The sequence below is a fragment of the Onychostoma macrolepis genome, chromosome 03 (assembly GCF_012432095.1).
Source record: "Onychostoma macrolepis isolate SWU-2019 chromosome 03, ASM1243209v1, whole genome shotgun sequence".
In the NCBI taxonomy this organism is placed as follows: Eukaryota; Metazoa; Chordata; class Actinopteri; order Cypriniformes; family Cyprinidae; genus Onychostoma; species Onychostoma macrolepis.
This window is the reverse complement of record NC_081157.1, coordinates 34,843,029-34,857,365: the sequence shown is the minus strand read 5'-3', so window position 1 is coordinate 34,857,365 and position 14,337 is coordinate 34,843,029. Positions and strand designations below refer to the sequence as shown.

General features: G+C 36.8%; 2 protein-coding genes across 5 annotated transcripts; one reads left to right on the top strand and one right to left on the bottom strand.

The window, feature by feature from the left end:
- The first annotated feature begins 2,921 nt into the window (after positions 1 to 2,921).
- Positions 2,922 to 5,239, top strand: alkbh7 (alkB homolog 7). Of its 2 annotated transcripts, none has more exons than XM_058770190.1 (4): positions 2,922 to 3,291; positions 4,290 to 4,463; positions 4,548 to 4,672; positions 4,805 to 5,221. In XM_058770190.1, the coding sequence occupies exons 1-4, from the start codon at positions 3,025 to 3,027 to the stop codon at positions 4,923 to 4,925; spliced, it is 687 nt and encodes a 228-aa protein (XP_058626173.1). In that variant the 5' UTR covers positions 2,922 to 3,024; the 3' UTR covers positions 4,926 to 5,221. The 2 variants fall into 2 exon arrangements, with proteins under 2 accessions (XP_058626173.1, XP_058626174.1); XM_058770191.1 differs by lacking the exon at positions 2,922 to 3,291 and adding an exon at positions 3,323 to 3,704 and having other exon boundaries at positions 4,805 to 5,239.
- A 145-nt stretch (positions 5,240 to 5,384) lies between these two features.
- Positions 5,385 to 14,015, bottom strand: gtf2f1 (general transcription factor IIF, polypeptide 1). 3 transcript variants are annotated; one of them, XM_058770178.1, is made up of 16 exons: positions 13,881 to 14,015; positions 13,672 to 13,778; positions 13,134 to 13,215; positions 12,981 to 13,022; positions 12,751 to 12,797; positions 12,572 to 12,644; positions 12,265 to 12,458; positions 10,994 to 11,164; positions 10,662 to 10,870; positions 10,431 to 10,584; positions 10,256 to 10,314; positions 10,017 to 10,148; positions 8,587 to 8,657; positions 8,079 to 8,220; positions 7,147 to 7,279; positions 5,385 to 6,052 (listed from the first exon to the last, which is right to left on the bottom strand). In XM_058770178.1, exons 4-16 carry the CDS (start codon positions 12,990 to 12,992, stop codon positions 5,848 to 5,850), a joined length of 1,602 nt encoding a protein of 533 aa, XP_058626161.1. In that variant the 5' UTR covers positions 12,993 to 13,022; positions 13,134 to 13,215; positions 13,672 to 13,778; positions 13,881 to 14,015; the 3' UTR covers positions 5,385 to 5,847. The 3 variants fall into 3 exon arrangements, with proteins under 3 accessions (XP_058626161.1, XP_058626160.1, XP_058626159.1); XM_058770177.1 differs by lacking the exon at positions 13,134 to 13,215; XM_058770176.1 differs by lacking the exon at positions 13,134 to 13,215 and having other exon boundaries at positions 13,672 to 13,909.
- Between the last annotated feature and the right edge of the window lie 322 nt (positions 14,016 to 14,337).

Below are 14,337 nucleotides of genomic sequence, written 5' to 3'. Positions count from 1 at the left end.
AATAGACACTTTTTGGCACAGGTAAGAGACAAAGATGAATATGTAGCTGTGATACTGCGACTGTGGGAGAGCGTAAAGTGGGCCATCGTCCTCTGAGCGGAGTGTTTTATTTGGGGAAGAGCCTGATGTAGGTACAATACATTTTTAAACAGCGTAGAATTATTAAAAGCCCCAATGCCTGACAAAACATCCATTCAACTCTTTTCAGTGCCTCTAACCCTTCTACTAACATATAGGCAGTCTCATTAACTGCACCAATAGGAGACTAGCATACAGACCATTTCTGGATAAACATGTTAATATAACATTTTCACAATCTGAACTATTGTGCAATTAATGTGTCACTGTTGCATGAAATAAATAGTAAAAACCATAAAATGATCAAAAAGGACAGTAATTTGGAATGTCTTTGTTGATCTGCTTACAGCACTTGAACATTGACTCAAAGTGCTTGTAAACTGCTCCAAACATCCTTAAGTAGTAAGTAGGCCAGCATTTTCACAAAGGGACAGAACTGTCATCACAATATGCTTTCACTCATCTGTCGTACTTTCTTTTCGCTCTGCTTCCCTAACTTGATTCCCATGCCTCTTTTCCGCTCAAATCCAAGCATTTCTGCTACATCTGTAATCCCCATCAGCTTAAAGGGATAGTTCACCCAAAAATGAAAATTCTTGTTCCAATCTATATGACTTTAATTCTTGTGTGGATCTTCTGAGAAATGTTGTCAATGCAAGTCAGTATAACTAAAAATTCTTTAGAACTCTTTCTGCGCCCTCTCCATGCCTTGTACTTCTCCAGGAAATCAAACTCATTTATGAGCCTGTATTTACATTACAATCAATTGAGCAATATATAGTCGCTTGACAAACAGTCTGAGTCTTGGAGGCTTAAACGATTTCCTGTGTTCTTTAGATCAGCTGCTGTCAATCATGAAGCCCATTGAGAAATGCTCTTGCAGGATGACAGGCTTGGAGGGCGGCCAGACAGACCTCTCAGGAAGTGAGAAAAATATGTAGCTGTGTTTGTCTGCATGTGTATGTAAAATGTTCAGCTGTAGTGTTGATTTCTCCTTGTGAACTGTCCCTTCTTTACCCCCGCCTTAAAAGAGTGTTGCTGACAATCCTACCTTAGAACGTCTGATGTATACTATTTTTTTCAGACAAGATTTTCCCTTTTTTTTAAAAATGTAAATCTATGGAGGTTCTGTTTGTTGGGTAAGTTTAAATACCAAATTACCAAAAATATGGTAAAGCATTGCTTACCTTGTGCTAACATTTGTGTTCCCTAATGTTATCAATTGTAATTATAGGGTTACAAAAAGGTGGAAATTTTCAAATATTTGGGGAATTTTCGGAAACTTCTGGAAAGTTTCCAGAAATGTTCCACCCCTTTGCGACCCTTGTATTTGCTTTCAAATGAGGCTTTTTTGGTCAGTTGACTGACAAATGGTTGCCTCAATTATATTTTGCAGTCTCCACTGTTTTGAACTATGTTATTGCTAAATTTCACAATTTCTTTTAAAATCAGCAGATAAAACACTTTTAAACTTGTTTTTCAACAGTTTATTTGAGCTAATGCAGGAATAATTGCTTTTACTTTTTACCACTTCATGAGCACATTTTACTGAAAATGGCGCTGTTCAAAGGGTAAATCATATTTTCATTGTGTTCTAATGTAAAACGGATTGTAAATAGGTTGCATCTGAAGTTGCCTCTAAAAGTGATTTAAAGTTTGTAAAGAAATGAAAGAGAATTCCCTCTCTAATATGTATTAAATACTGAGCTAATGTGTAATGTAAACCAGTACATATCTGCTACAAAAACAGGAATAAACTATTCTGAGGCTAGGTTCTGGGTTATTTCAGGCTATGCAATCTTCTAATCTTTGCTGTATTGGCTACACCGTGGATATATTGCACATTCCCCAGAGCCATGTATCAGCACTCAACGTCTTACTGCCTGTAAATCTCACTTACTTACAGGCTGTTTAATGCCCTCTTACTGCCACAAACAGGACTGCCTGACCATTACAATTACAAATAATTACCATCATTACAGTCTTGCGAGCTAATTGATGAGAGAAACCAGTCAATGTGGTTTGTGTGTGTGTGTGTGTGTGTGTGTGTGGAGAGAGAAAGAGACAGAGAGAGAGACATCTAAAAGAACAGTGACATAATAGTCTGAAAAAAGCAAAGTCATTGGAGATGGGTTTAGATTGTATTGTTACAAGTCAGGATTATAATATATAACATAGAAACACTGAATAGCCAGTAGGGGGAGGGAAGCGAGAGCTTTTTCACATTTAACAAAAACATGCCAATAGAAATTGAGGTTGGTTACTTTATATATATAAAACGTGAAATTTCACCCAAGGGGCAAAATAGGAAGAAACAGAAAATAAAAATAAATCTGATATTTAACGTGCTTATGTTAGGAGGAAATCAGAAAAGGATGCCTCCAGAAATAAAGGTTTTTATTTTTTATCTTCCTCTATAAAAGCAAGATAGTCATGTGGTGCTCTCTAGTGTTGAAAAGCGGAATTGCAATTAGCCTAAATATAATTTATCATCACAAAAGTAGAAATGTAGAATACTCACTGGAAACAACGGAGCTCAAATGAAGCTCGTTTACCTGTATTTGTATCTGAATGCATCACCGTTTGCGATATAAATAAATAACACGGTTCTACAATTAAACTATTTTTATTAATTTAATTTAATTTAAATAATTTTCTTGTAAACTGCAGCTAAATTTTGCATTGTTATTTATTTCATCACTATTGCTGCTTGCACTCACAATTTCCAATGAAACTGTATTTTATCGTTGAGAACTGAATATAATCAAAGCTCCTTTTAGTCTTTGATATAATGCTAGACCACTGCTTGGCTGAAGCGATTTGACTCAAATACTTCAAGTCCCAGAATTCTTAGCGAATTAAAAATGGCGTCCAGTCAATGACAGTAGTGACACTAGTACGCTGAATATTGTGGATATTTAAGTGCTATCGTATGTCCTCGACAGAATGACACTACTAATTAGAGTTTCGAAGTCTTTCCAAAATCCCTTATTGTGTAGGTTTTTATCGGAGAGCTCGGCTTTACGAAAAGGCCCCGAGAGTAAAGAGGAGTGTAAATGGTTGTACGGATCGTCTCAGGAAATTTTATCCGTAGTGCGCGGGCATGTTGAAGTTAGACAGAATTTCATCAGCGAGGAAGAGGAGAATGCCCTTTTCAAAGAAGTAGAGACAGGACTTAGAAAAAAGCGATATGAGTTTGACCACTGGGACGATGTAAGTACCATGGAGAAGTGTGTAAACACTGCCATCCAGCGTCATTTCATTACAAAACTCATATTGTGACCGTTGTTTGTGATTGCTACTCAACGTTTTTATGGTCGTAGCTTATGTGTAGTTTCTGAAACATTCACTGTTTCTGGAGTTTAGTTCCGACCTACCTGTACTTTCCAAGTGATCTAAAACCTTCTTGAAAACGTTCCTACTAACCTTACTATAAATGAAAAAGGCGTGCTGCTGATAAATAACAAAGAAAAACAAATGTTGACCAATCAGAAATGTGGCTCTCTTCCAATCCCATGAGTTTTGGGCGGGGCTACTTTGTCGGAACAACAAAAGAGAGGGAAGTGTTTGGGAAACCTGCTTGGAAACAGTCGTTCTGCTGTCGTTTGTGGAGCTCATGCCGTCCAGTAAGAGAAAAAAATAATAAAATAGACAAATTTATTCCCCCAGTTTCACAGACAAGGCTTAAGTCTAGTCCTAGACTAAAATGTAATTCTGAGCTGTTTCAACTGAAAGAAACTTGCACGGACAGATCATAAAATATATCAGTGCCTTTGTTTTGTCTCAAGATGCACACCAGTAATGTTTTTCATAAGGCATGTTAATAAAAAATACTTAAATGTCCTAATTGAACTATGGCCTGACCCTGGTTTAGTCTAATCCCTGTCTGTGAAACCCGGGCCATTATGTTTTATTACGAAGTACTAAGTGGGTTTCATGTGTCCCATTACACATGAACCTAAAGTAAAACTAAAACAATTCCCATTGAAATTAAAGATTAATCTACAGTCTACGTTTACATTAAACAAAACTAAACTTAAATTACTACTAATCTTGACTGCAGTTGTTCTCCACTTTTTAATAAAAACCAACACTGTTGTTATAACTAAATAAGGTTGTAAACATATTTCTAGTTACTTATTGGCCACTGGCTATTAATTACCTTTGCCCCATTTTCCAATTATTTGGTAAATTTCTCTTTCACCACTCAGGCTATTCACGGCTACAGAGAGACAGAGCGCCTGCAGTGGGGAGTTACGTCTGAAAGTATCTTAAGGCGGGTGAGAGCAGTTGCATTTCCTGAAGGCAGTCCACTGCTTGGGCCAATTCATGTTCTGGACCTGGACAAAGAGGGCTATATCAAACCCCATATTGACAGTGTGAAGGTCTGCCTCTGTTAATTGTACAATATTGATGTTCTCCACACTTAACACGGTCATTTGTACATTATCAATGTTCTCTCTTGTCAGTTCTGTGGAAGCACTATTGCAGGACTGAGCCTGTTGTCCGATAGTGTTATGCGATTGGTCCCAGAAAACAAATCCACAGATTGGGTGGACATGCTTCTGAGTCGGCGCTCACTTTATATATTAAGGTGTATACCCAGAATATTTAATTTTCTTTTTTTTGATATCTCACAAAATAGAAGAATATTTTCTACAAAATGCGAACATTTATTTTAGATGACATTCAAAATTTAAATTGTAAAACGTGTTCTTATCAACAGGGATGATGCTCGGTTTAAATTCACCCATGAAATCCTGAAAGATGAAGAATCCTTTTTCTCAGGACAGAAGGTTGCTCGTCATCGCCGCATCTCCGTTATCTGTCGAAACCTGCCTGTTTAAAAGAACTGGACTGCCCTTAACACTTATCTTGGAAATCCTGTGGCTTTTTCATATTATTACCTTTGTCTAGAATTGTATCTTTCAGATACTCACACACACAGGTAGCTAGAAATTTATAAATCAGATGCATTTTACTGGAATAACCACAACTGTTGAAAAACATCTTTCAGCTCACTGAAATGTTGTCCAGATACTTGTATTGTATATATATATGAAGGGAAAAGTTTTGATTGATGTAATGTATAAATGTAAAATAAGTCAGGGGAAAGGATGAAATCAGTGAATGGAACTGCTATTTACAGTGTCTATTAATAAATCTTTTTTGCTATCCACTATTGTGGCTTTCTTTTCAAACAATACATTACTGTTGCATACAATATGCAGTTTAAACAAATGAACAAACATTGTTATTCATTTCGGAACAAATTTAATGTACTATTAAAGGAGAAATCTGCAAAAGTTTTTCTTTTTACAGCCAGTTAAAAAAAAAAAAAAAACAGCAAACAAATGTGGTAAGAAATGACTGTGTAATAAAAGCCACAGATGCAATTGTATTCTCTGAGTAAAGACCCTCTCTCAAAATTCAGCAGGTTTTCATGAAAAACCATCGTGTTGATATTACCCAGCTTCTTTCTGATATTCAACTTGTCATTAACAGGCATAAATGTGGAATTTACAAACACATCTTTCCTATATCAGTTACAATACACAAAAACCTACTCCATTGCTTGCTTCTCAGTTTTCTGTCTTTTTACTCATTGGACCTCCAGCATTCTCATCTGGAACTCAATTAACAGCACTCAAATACTACTGTTAATAAAGGTTGAAAGCAAAACGACAAATTTCAGATCAAATTGGTAGCTGTATTAAAGAAGAGGCTGCTGGTGACGGGTGCTCAGTTTCACTCTCTCCTCAGCTGGGCTCACTCAGTGAGGTAGAAGTGCATCTTGTCATTGATGTTCTTCCTCTCTGGGTTGAGCCTCTTCAAGATCTGGGCGAGCACGTTGACTGTCTGCTCGCTGCTGAGGCCTGTGCGCTTAGTCTGGAACTTCTTCAGCAGGTCTTTAGTGGTCATGGGCTTCCTGATGAGATACCTGCGCACGGCATCCTCCGTCAGCTGCACATCACTGAAGGGGAGATGGAAAAAATGTTATACATGCTTGAAATAAGCTGACTGTGGCAGTGCTTGAAGGGATAAAATAGGCATCATGAACTGTAATGTGGTGGTAATTTGGCATAAACTCTGCATTATGGGTGTAATACACACAGTGTCACAGCGTTACTGCATACAGCACTGTATGGTTTAATGCAAGTTCAACTGGGTCCTCCTTGTCTCAGGGGACAGAGGAAATGGACTTCACTAGGGATGTTCATTTTAACCGTTAACCGACCGATAAGAATTTTGACCGATTAATACAATCAGTTAAACGGTTTAAAGTCACATTTTTCAGTAATTTATCAAAATATTTTAGAAGGTTTGCTGCATGGTTAAAATAAGCTACGCGTATAAAAAAAAAATATATATGTTTTTAGAGAGAGAGAGAGAGAGAGAAAAAAAAACATAAGTCGCCTATAAGTCGCATTTTATTATTTAATTCAGAAATAGCAACTAGTCCTTTTAGTCATGAAGATAATCGGATTTGTAAAAGGTTTGCTTTTATTTGTGCACATTCACAATAAAAACAAATCTTTGTGCTTTTGTAAAATAAGCCAAAAAAATAGGCCACTGGTTTCCTTTCGCACTACTTGCACAGTTTTTCTTTCGTTTTCTTAAATTATGATTTAAGTGAAAATATATTTCTCGTATAGGCCTATTTATTCGTTATAATATATAGGTTATATTGCGCCTAGCTTTATTGTGTTTTTCTCCGCTGCAGAAGCGCTGCAGGTGCGTGATGTGATTGCTATGATGACCATGTAAATCCTCACGTTCTGTTGTTTGCTGCTTTTTGCGCATGTAAAATTAATCCCCGGAAAACAAATGTTAGTATTTTTAACGGGTCACAGACACTTATTCTTTCTAATTTTATTCAGTTCTAATTTAAAATAATCTTGTCGGTTAACGGTTAATAATCGGTTAACGAGCATCGGGTTGTCGGTTAGGAAAAATAACCGAAATGAACATCCCTAGACTTCACAGCTGAAAGCTGGAGAGAAGACCCAGGACCCAGAGAAGAGTTGGAGAGCTGATGGTTTAGATAATATGTAAGAAAAAAAGTACCTGGAGCTGGGGGTGGATTTCCCTGACACTGGTTGAGGTGTGCTCTTCCCTGAAGAGCTCTGAGGGCTGGGCTCCATCTTTAATCTCTTCGCCGCCGGAGTCTCTGAGCTGGACACAATTGTCTGGCGTTTACCTGAGACAGAGGAGCATGTACATGAAGTTAAAACTTTACCTGACCCTTAGCAGTGAAGAGAAACAGAGACAAGATGAAATAAGGAAATAGTAGTCGGATAACATAAGTAACGTCACGGCTTAATACAAAATTCTCTCATCATCTACTCACCCTCATGCCATCCTAGATTTATATGACTTTCTTCACATAAACACAAAGATTTTTTTAGACAAATAATTTATCTCCGAGTCCATATAATGCAAGTGTATGGGACTCATAAAGTTGAACATAACAGTCCCCTGTCTGCCTGCGCCACTTCTTGAGAGAGTTTGACAACACACTAACCAGCTCAAGTCATATGCATTACCCTGTTCACTTTGTTTGGTTTTTAAAACTTCAACTTTGGAGGTCCCGTACACTTGCGTTATATGGACTCAATGGATTATTTTTCTAAAAATCTGTGTTCATCTGAAGAAAGAGTCATATATACATCTGTGACAGCATGAGGGTGGGTAAATAAGAGAATTTTCATTTTTGGCTGGAGTATCCCTTTACCTGACAAAAGTTTGATCAATTTAAATAATAATAATAATAAAGTAAAAAAAAAGAAAATTCAATGTTTTTTTATTATATAAAAAAAACTACATATTAATATTATCCTAAACTCAATTTCTGTAATATATTTTCTTGCCACAATAACATCATGCAGTAATTTTTTTTTTCTCTGCAAATATTTATGCTATTAAATCAAGAAAGTAATAGCCTTACCATGCAATTCATTTGATAAAATTTTTAATCAACTGAGTTTCATGGAGTGTACCTTGCTCCAGTTTGCTGGCAGCGGCACGGAGAGTGTTGGAAGTGGCAGCGTTGTCAATAGAAGGCGTGCCAGGTCGACTTCCTGTTCTTGAACTACCTGCTGAGCCACGACCACCCCCTCGCTTAGGAGGAGTGCGCTTCTTCTGTGAGAGGGGAAACAACAAGAGAGCACTGTACCATATACACATGGAGCAACATCAGAATCTTCTCTCTCATACTCTCTCCCAAACACACACATTCGTTTTTTGTGAAAAGTGGGGACATCCCATAGGCGTAATGGTTATTATACTGTACAAACTGTATGTGCTATTGACCTACACCAACCCTACACCTAACCCTACCCCTTACAGGAAACTTTGTGCTATTTCAGATTTTCAATACCTGAAAAGTCACCTTCTCCTTGTAATACCTGTCATACCCTTGTTATATAAATTATTATATAAATCTATGTCCTGATTTGTCACAAAAACACGCACGCACACACACACACAAATATAGACTATTACCACCATGAACAATGCTGAAGCTGCCTCTCCTTCGATATCACTGTCCTCAGAGCTGTCGGACTCGCCACTGCTGTCTGAAACAACGTACAAAATGGGAAAAAAAATAAATAAATAGAGAATGTCAACATTACAGAGGATTATAGAAGAACAGGGGCCCATTCTTCGTACGTCGCTAAGTCAGTTAACTGGATTTGATTGTTGACGATTTCGCTTGGATTGGTTGGTTCTTCGAAGCTCATCCCGGAGTTGCTGTCATAGCAACAGGACCGTATGCTTAAACCTGCTTGGGAGCATGTTTATTTCATGTAAACAGGATTAGGTTGCATCTTTTTAAGCAGAATTTATACTTAAAATATGTCCCAGCCACCACTACTTTATTATAAGAGTACCCTACTGGTCCAGGGACAATAATTTAAAATAATAATAACTTAAAAATTAATTTGATAATAATATAACTATGTTGTGTAGTCTATAATACTATAGACACAGCCAGTTTTACTCATTGAAAGTGCATTCATTTGAGTGGTGACAGATATTATGGGAGTGGCTTGATGGAGCACAGGAGATGCAGACAACTGGATCTCTGAGAAACTTTAATTAATGCTGTCACATAAGAAATTTGCTTCAAAGATAAAATTAAATGAATTGCTAATTACAACATTGAAATAAAAATGTAAAGCCTGTACAAATACTAGAAATCGTGAAAATAAATAATTGGGAGTCATGGAAAAAATTACAAATAAATTAAAAACAGTTCACATTTCATTTATCTATTATAACATTTATGTAGTTTTGTTCGCTTGGATGTTTCCTTATAAAAAAATTTGAAATTTGAAATTTGTCGTTTTTTTGTCAGGTGTCTTTTTATTGATATGATGTCATTACGTTGTTGTCTTGCCGCCAGCCAATCGCTGCATTGCTCGTGGTTTCGAATATCGATACATCTGCCCTTTTCAAGGAACACAAGAACACGCTGTAATCTTAGACAACTTAATCCAGATATTATAATCTAATACGCAAATTTGTTTGAAGAACCAAATTAGCCAGAGAACAGTTATCAGGATTAGAAGATCTGGCATCTTTCAAATCATCTCAGATGTAATAAACGACGTACGAAGAACGAGCCTCAAGCACTTAAAAAAAATGAGAAAGCATTTGTCAATATATTAAGTATAAATTTAAAAGTTATATTTAAAATAATTCAATGCATTATTTTACTGTTACATTTAACTAGAATTATGAATGTCTATTTTTATTTTTAAACATGAAATCATTTTTCAAGGTTTCATATAAAAAAAAAAAGGTTTTATTTTTAAATGAACTGATAATTAATTCCTTCATTTGTTATTTTTATGTGGTATGCCTAGTATCCAATAAACATAACTAACTCTTTCAAATACAAAGAAAAAAACCCAAAATGAGACTGCCTTTACCTTTCTTTTTCTTCTTTTCCACCTGCACAGGTGTCTTCTTTCCATCTTCCTCCTCTTCTTCCTCCTTGCCTTCTTCTTCATTCTTGTTTTCTTCCTCACTCTCTTCCTCACTGTCAGACATTTCATCAATTCCTGAAAAAAGCCATTGGAGCTTCATGGAGTTGTCTCAAATCAAGCAGCAGAATTAAATGAAGTGCACTCTTGCAAAAAAAAAAAAAAACACTTTCAGAGTCACTAACCTTTAGGTACATCCTCTCCCTTATTTGGCTTGGTCTTCTCTGGCTCTTCTTCTTCAGAACTTTAGCAAAGTAAGAATGATGATGATTAGACTGCAGTAACCATGAAGAGAGACTTTGGATAAAGGGCTGTGCCGATAGTAACTGTACATAAAGATTTGTGTATAACTGCAGTCACCTGCTCTCATCAGACATGTAGTCCACCTCTAAGCCCTCAAAGTCACCATCATCACTATCCTCGAATCCTTCCAGGTCGCTGCCCTTTTTCTTCTTCTTCTTTCCCTTGCCTTTGGGGCCTTTGTCCTTTTTAGCTTTTGACTTGGCTTCATCATCTGCATTGAAAGAAGGCATTTTGGTAAGAAAGCCCTTGGTAAGACACTCCTCTCGCTCTCTCTGAGCCTTTGCTCACCATCTCCATTGCTGCCGTCACTCTCATCGCTGCTCATTTCCAAATCCTCCTCAAGGTCATGTATCCGCAGGTCTCCTCCCCTGCCTCCCTTCTTCTTTTTTTTCTTCCCCCCCTTCTCTCCTTCCTCCTCATCATCCTCTCCTCCTCGCTCCTGTTCTCTGAGGCGTCGCTGAAGCATGATACTGAAGTGATTCACCACTTTGTTTCTCCTATATGGAAAAATAAGAATATGTGATGACCGAGCTTTAGACGTGTTTACAATTATTTGACACTAGCCACTCAGGAGAGCCATCAGCAGTTCTCATGGAAGCAACCACTCAACCTGCCCTCACCTGCCCCACTCTTCCTCTGCCTCCTCTGCTGTGAGCGTGCGGTGTTTGGCCTGTGGTGTGAAGTTGTACCAGGCGTGAACGGGAAACGCCTCAAAGGCCCCATCGGCACACTGTGTGAAGATGTAATAGGAAGCGTTCTCTGTGACACCACCTTTTTTCAGACCCTTGAATCTGAGTGATAAAGAGGAACAATAGGGCAGTGATTTAATGAGGTGTTGTCCTCATAAAAGGCATGGAACATAAACTCTGAACATAAAATGCTGACGGCGATTAAAAATCATCTCTTATATCACAGTTTAAACTGGTCTTGATGCAGGGCTGAATGAAATCAGTTTTTTTTGCCAAATTCTGTGTTTTCCCATTTAAACTGTTCATGAAATTTGAATCATCAAAATGGCTGTCTAATCAATTTAATTCATAAAACTTCAATATTTAAATTTATTAAGACTGTAACAATAATAGTGCCCTGTTTTTATTTTTCTGGATTCTGTGTTTTATCATTTAATGCCAATATATTATCAAAAATGGCAGTAATCAATGAACGCATAAAACTTTTTCATTAATCATATTAAATGTAATCAAATGAAGTTTCAACAGTTCCTTTGATTTTTGGCGGAAAAGTGTTTTTTTCTTTTTTTAAAAAGGTTTATAGTTTAAATTAAATCATGGATGAAAAATTGTTTGATGCTACTTAAAAATATTGTTTCAATTAACTGTATTACCATTGTTTTATTACTTTGAGAAGTACAATCTATTGAACAATAGGACAGGGTTTCTGTCATATATTCAAGTCAAACCAAGAGCTTCTGCGTGTATCTGACAATAGTTTTTATCAAATGCAGTTGTGAAATGCTTTTGAAGTGACTCTCAGAGCAGCTCTAGAGATGAAGTTTCTGTTTTCATATCAGCTTATTTTTAAGAGTGGACATGGCCATTTTTTACTTGAATGTGTGAGGCCTCCTGTGTTATGATATTCACTTCCAGTTATTTTATCTATACAAAAACAGTCTGTTTTGCTGCTTGATATTGCAAACTGGTATTTGTCATCATATTAATTTAATTTATTACCACAATCATAAACACACTGGTTTGTAGTGCAAATAATTTTTCCTTTAACTGCATTTTGTTATACTTCTAGTTATTTTCCTTATAGCAGCTAATGAATCATAAGTCTTACTGGCTTTACTGTAAGCATGGGCAGCTAAACTCACTCAAATGTAACACAAAACAAGTGTCAATAAGATGAAAAGGATAAAAGCAGAAACTTGTACCTTCTTCCTGCCTTGCCATTAACTTTAAGGATCCAGGGCTGGTCCTCCACCTTGAACTCCTTCGTAATGATACCATACTTCTTCCTCCGTGCTTCCTCTCTCTGTTTCTTTCCAAACTCACTGCCTGCTGCCCCATCCTGGCTCTCCTCCTCACCATATATACGCCTATTACTCATGTCACGCTCCATACGAGCCTAAACATTGCATATATACACAGAGAGAGATTAAAGAAAAGGCAAATTGAAAAATACAGTGAAGAAAATATAGCATGGAAGAGCAAGCAGTGGCCATATATAATGACTGTTACCTGAGTCCATGTGGAACAACTGACTTTATCACCAGCATTGAAAGCCATTATGTTGTATTTCTTACTGGTGTTTCTGTTGGACAAAATACCAGAACTCAGATATCAACCACTTTCTTTGACAGCACTATAGAAACTGTAATAGAAGTACAATTATAAAATAAATAAAATACAAATCTTACTTAGGAACCCGTACAACATACTCCGTTGTGGAGGAACTGCTGCTCCCCTGCAAACAAGAACAATCTCTTAGGCCTGAGAGACTATAATACCGACAAAATGTTTTACTGCCGATTTGTACAGTATGATGATAGTAATAGATAAAAATGTAGACATAATTTCTAAAATGACACACAATTTTCATCCTGCCAAATCCGGCTGGTGTTGAACAATCCTATCAACCACAACTTACCAGTGACGTCATCACCGCAGAGCAAGAAGTCCCGTTAATAACCTGTGAGAACATACAAATGTATGAACATACACACTACATACATACAACAGAGCACTTCAACGACTCTTGTTGTGCTGACATCTTAAAAATTGTGGTTGCAGCATCACCTACCACACTGTAAAATAAAAATAATAATCACTAGTCAGCCTTGATTCACTTATTCTGACAACCAAAGTGTCGGAGAACAGAAGAGCTACAGAGAAAAAAAGTGAGTAGTTCAGCTACAGTATACAGTAGTTGAATAGTTATAGAAAAAGTAAACTGGATTTCAGATTAACATCCATTTATAAATGATATACAGTGTAATGTTGTGTTTTCTAAATGTTTGTCGGTAACTTGTTATTGTCCCCCCCCTTATAAATAATAAATTAGGGTCGACTCAATATTTCACGCTCATATATTTATCTTATTTTGGTAAATACTCCCAAGGCATTATGGGAAAACGAACCCATTAATTAAAAGCCTAGCTCTCCAAATGATTCCCAATTTAAAAGACAAGGGAAATGGACATGTTCTTAATATTCTTGTTATGCTGGATTAATTCACCAACAAGGATATTATTCCTTGAACAAGCAAAAACGCGTTAAGCTCGCCGTAAACCATCTGCTTGTACTATAAGGATGTTGATGTATGTGTGAACTGAACGTACCTTCAATCGGCTAACGTTAACTTAACTAGAGAGCATCCGATGCTCTGCTTCACTTTATAACGCTTAAACTTGTAGCTATCACCTCGTCCAGCTGCTGATATCCTTTCCTGTTTGGGTATTCGATGAAACGAAAGAGTAAATTCACTTCCAAAAATAGATAAATAAAGGTACAGTAACACATTTAAGGAGGAGATAAAGGCAGCCCGCACCGGCGTCCACAACTAAAAGTCTTCTTCTCTTCGCTTGTCCTCAGCTTCTTGGAGACTCACTGCCACCTGCTGCACCGAAGCGAACACTGCAGTGAGTGCAGGCTGTGTGCAGAGCCAACAGTGCTTGAACTAATAGCGTTTTCTTGTGCCTATAGTTTGTATAGACAGGTATGTATTCATTTATGTAAATCTCAATAATCTCAAAGAGGAAAAATAAACACCACACACACTTACTTCGGGATCTATCTATCTATCTATCTATCTATCTATCTATCTATCTATCTATCTATCTATCTATCTATCTATCTATCATATATAATATTATATATAATTATTATATATAACTCAATCCGAGCAGCTGAGTCTCTTGACATCTTCAAGAAAAAGCTAAAAACACATCTCTTTCTTTTTGACCCTGTAACGTTAGCACTTTTTATTCTAATTCTTTTTCATCTAT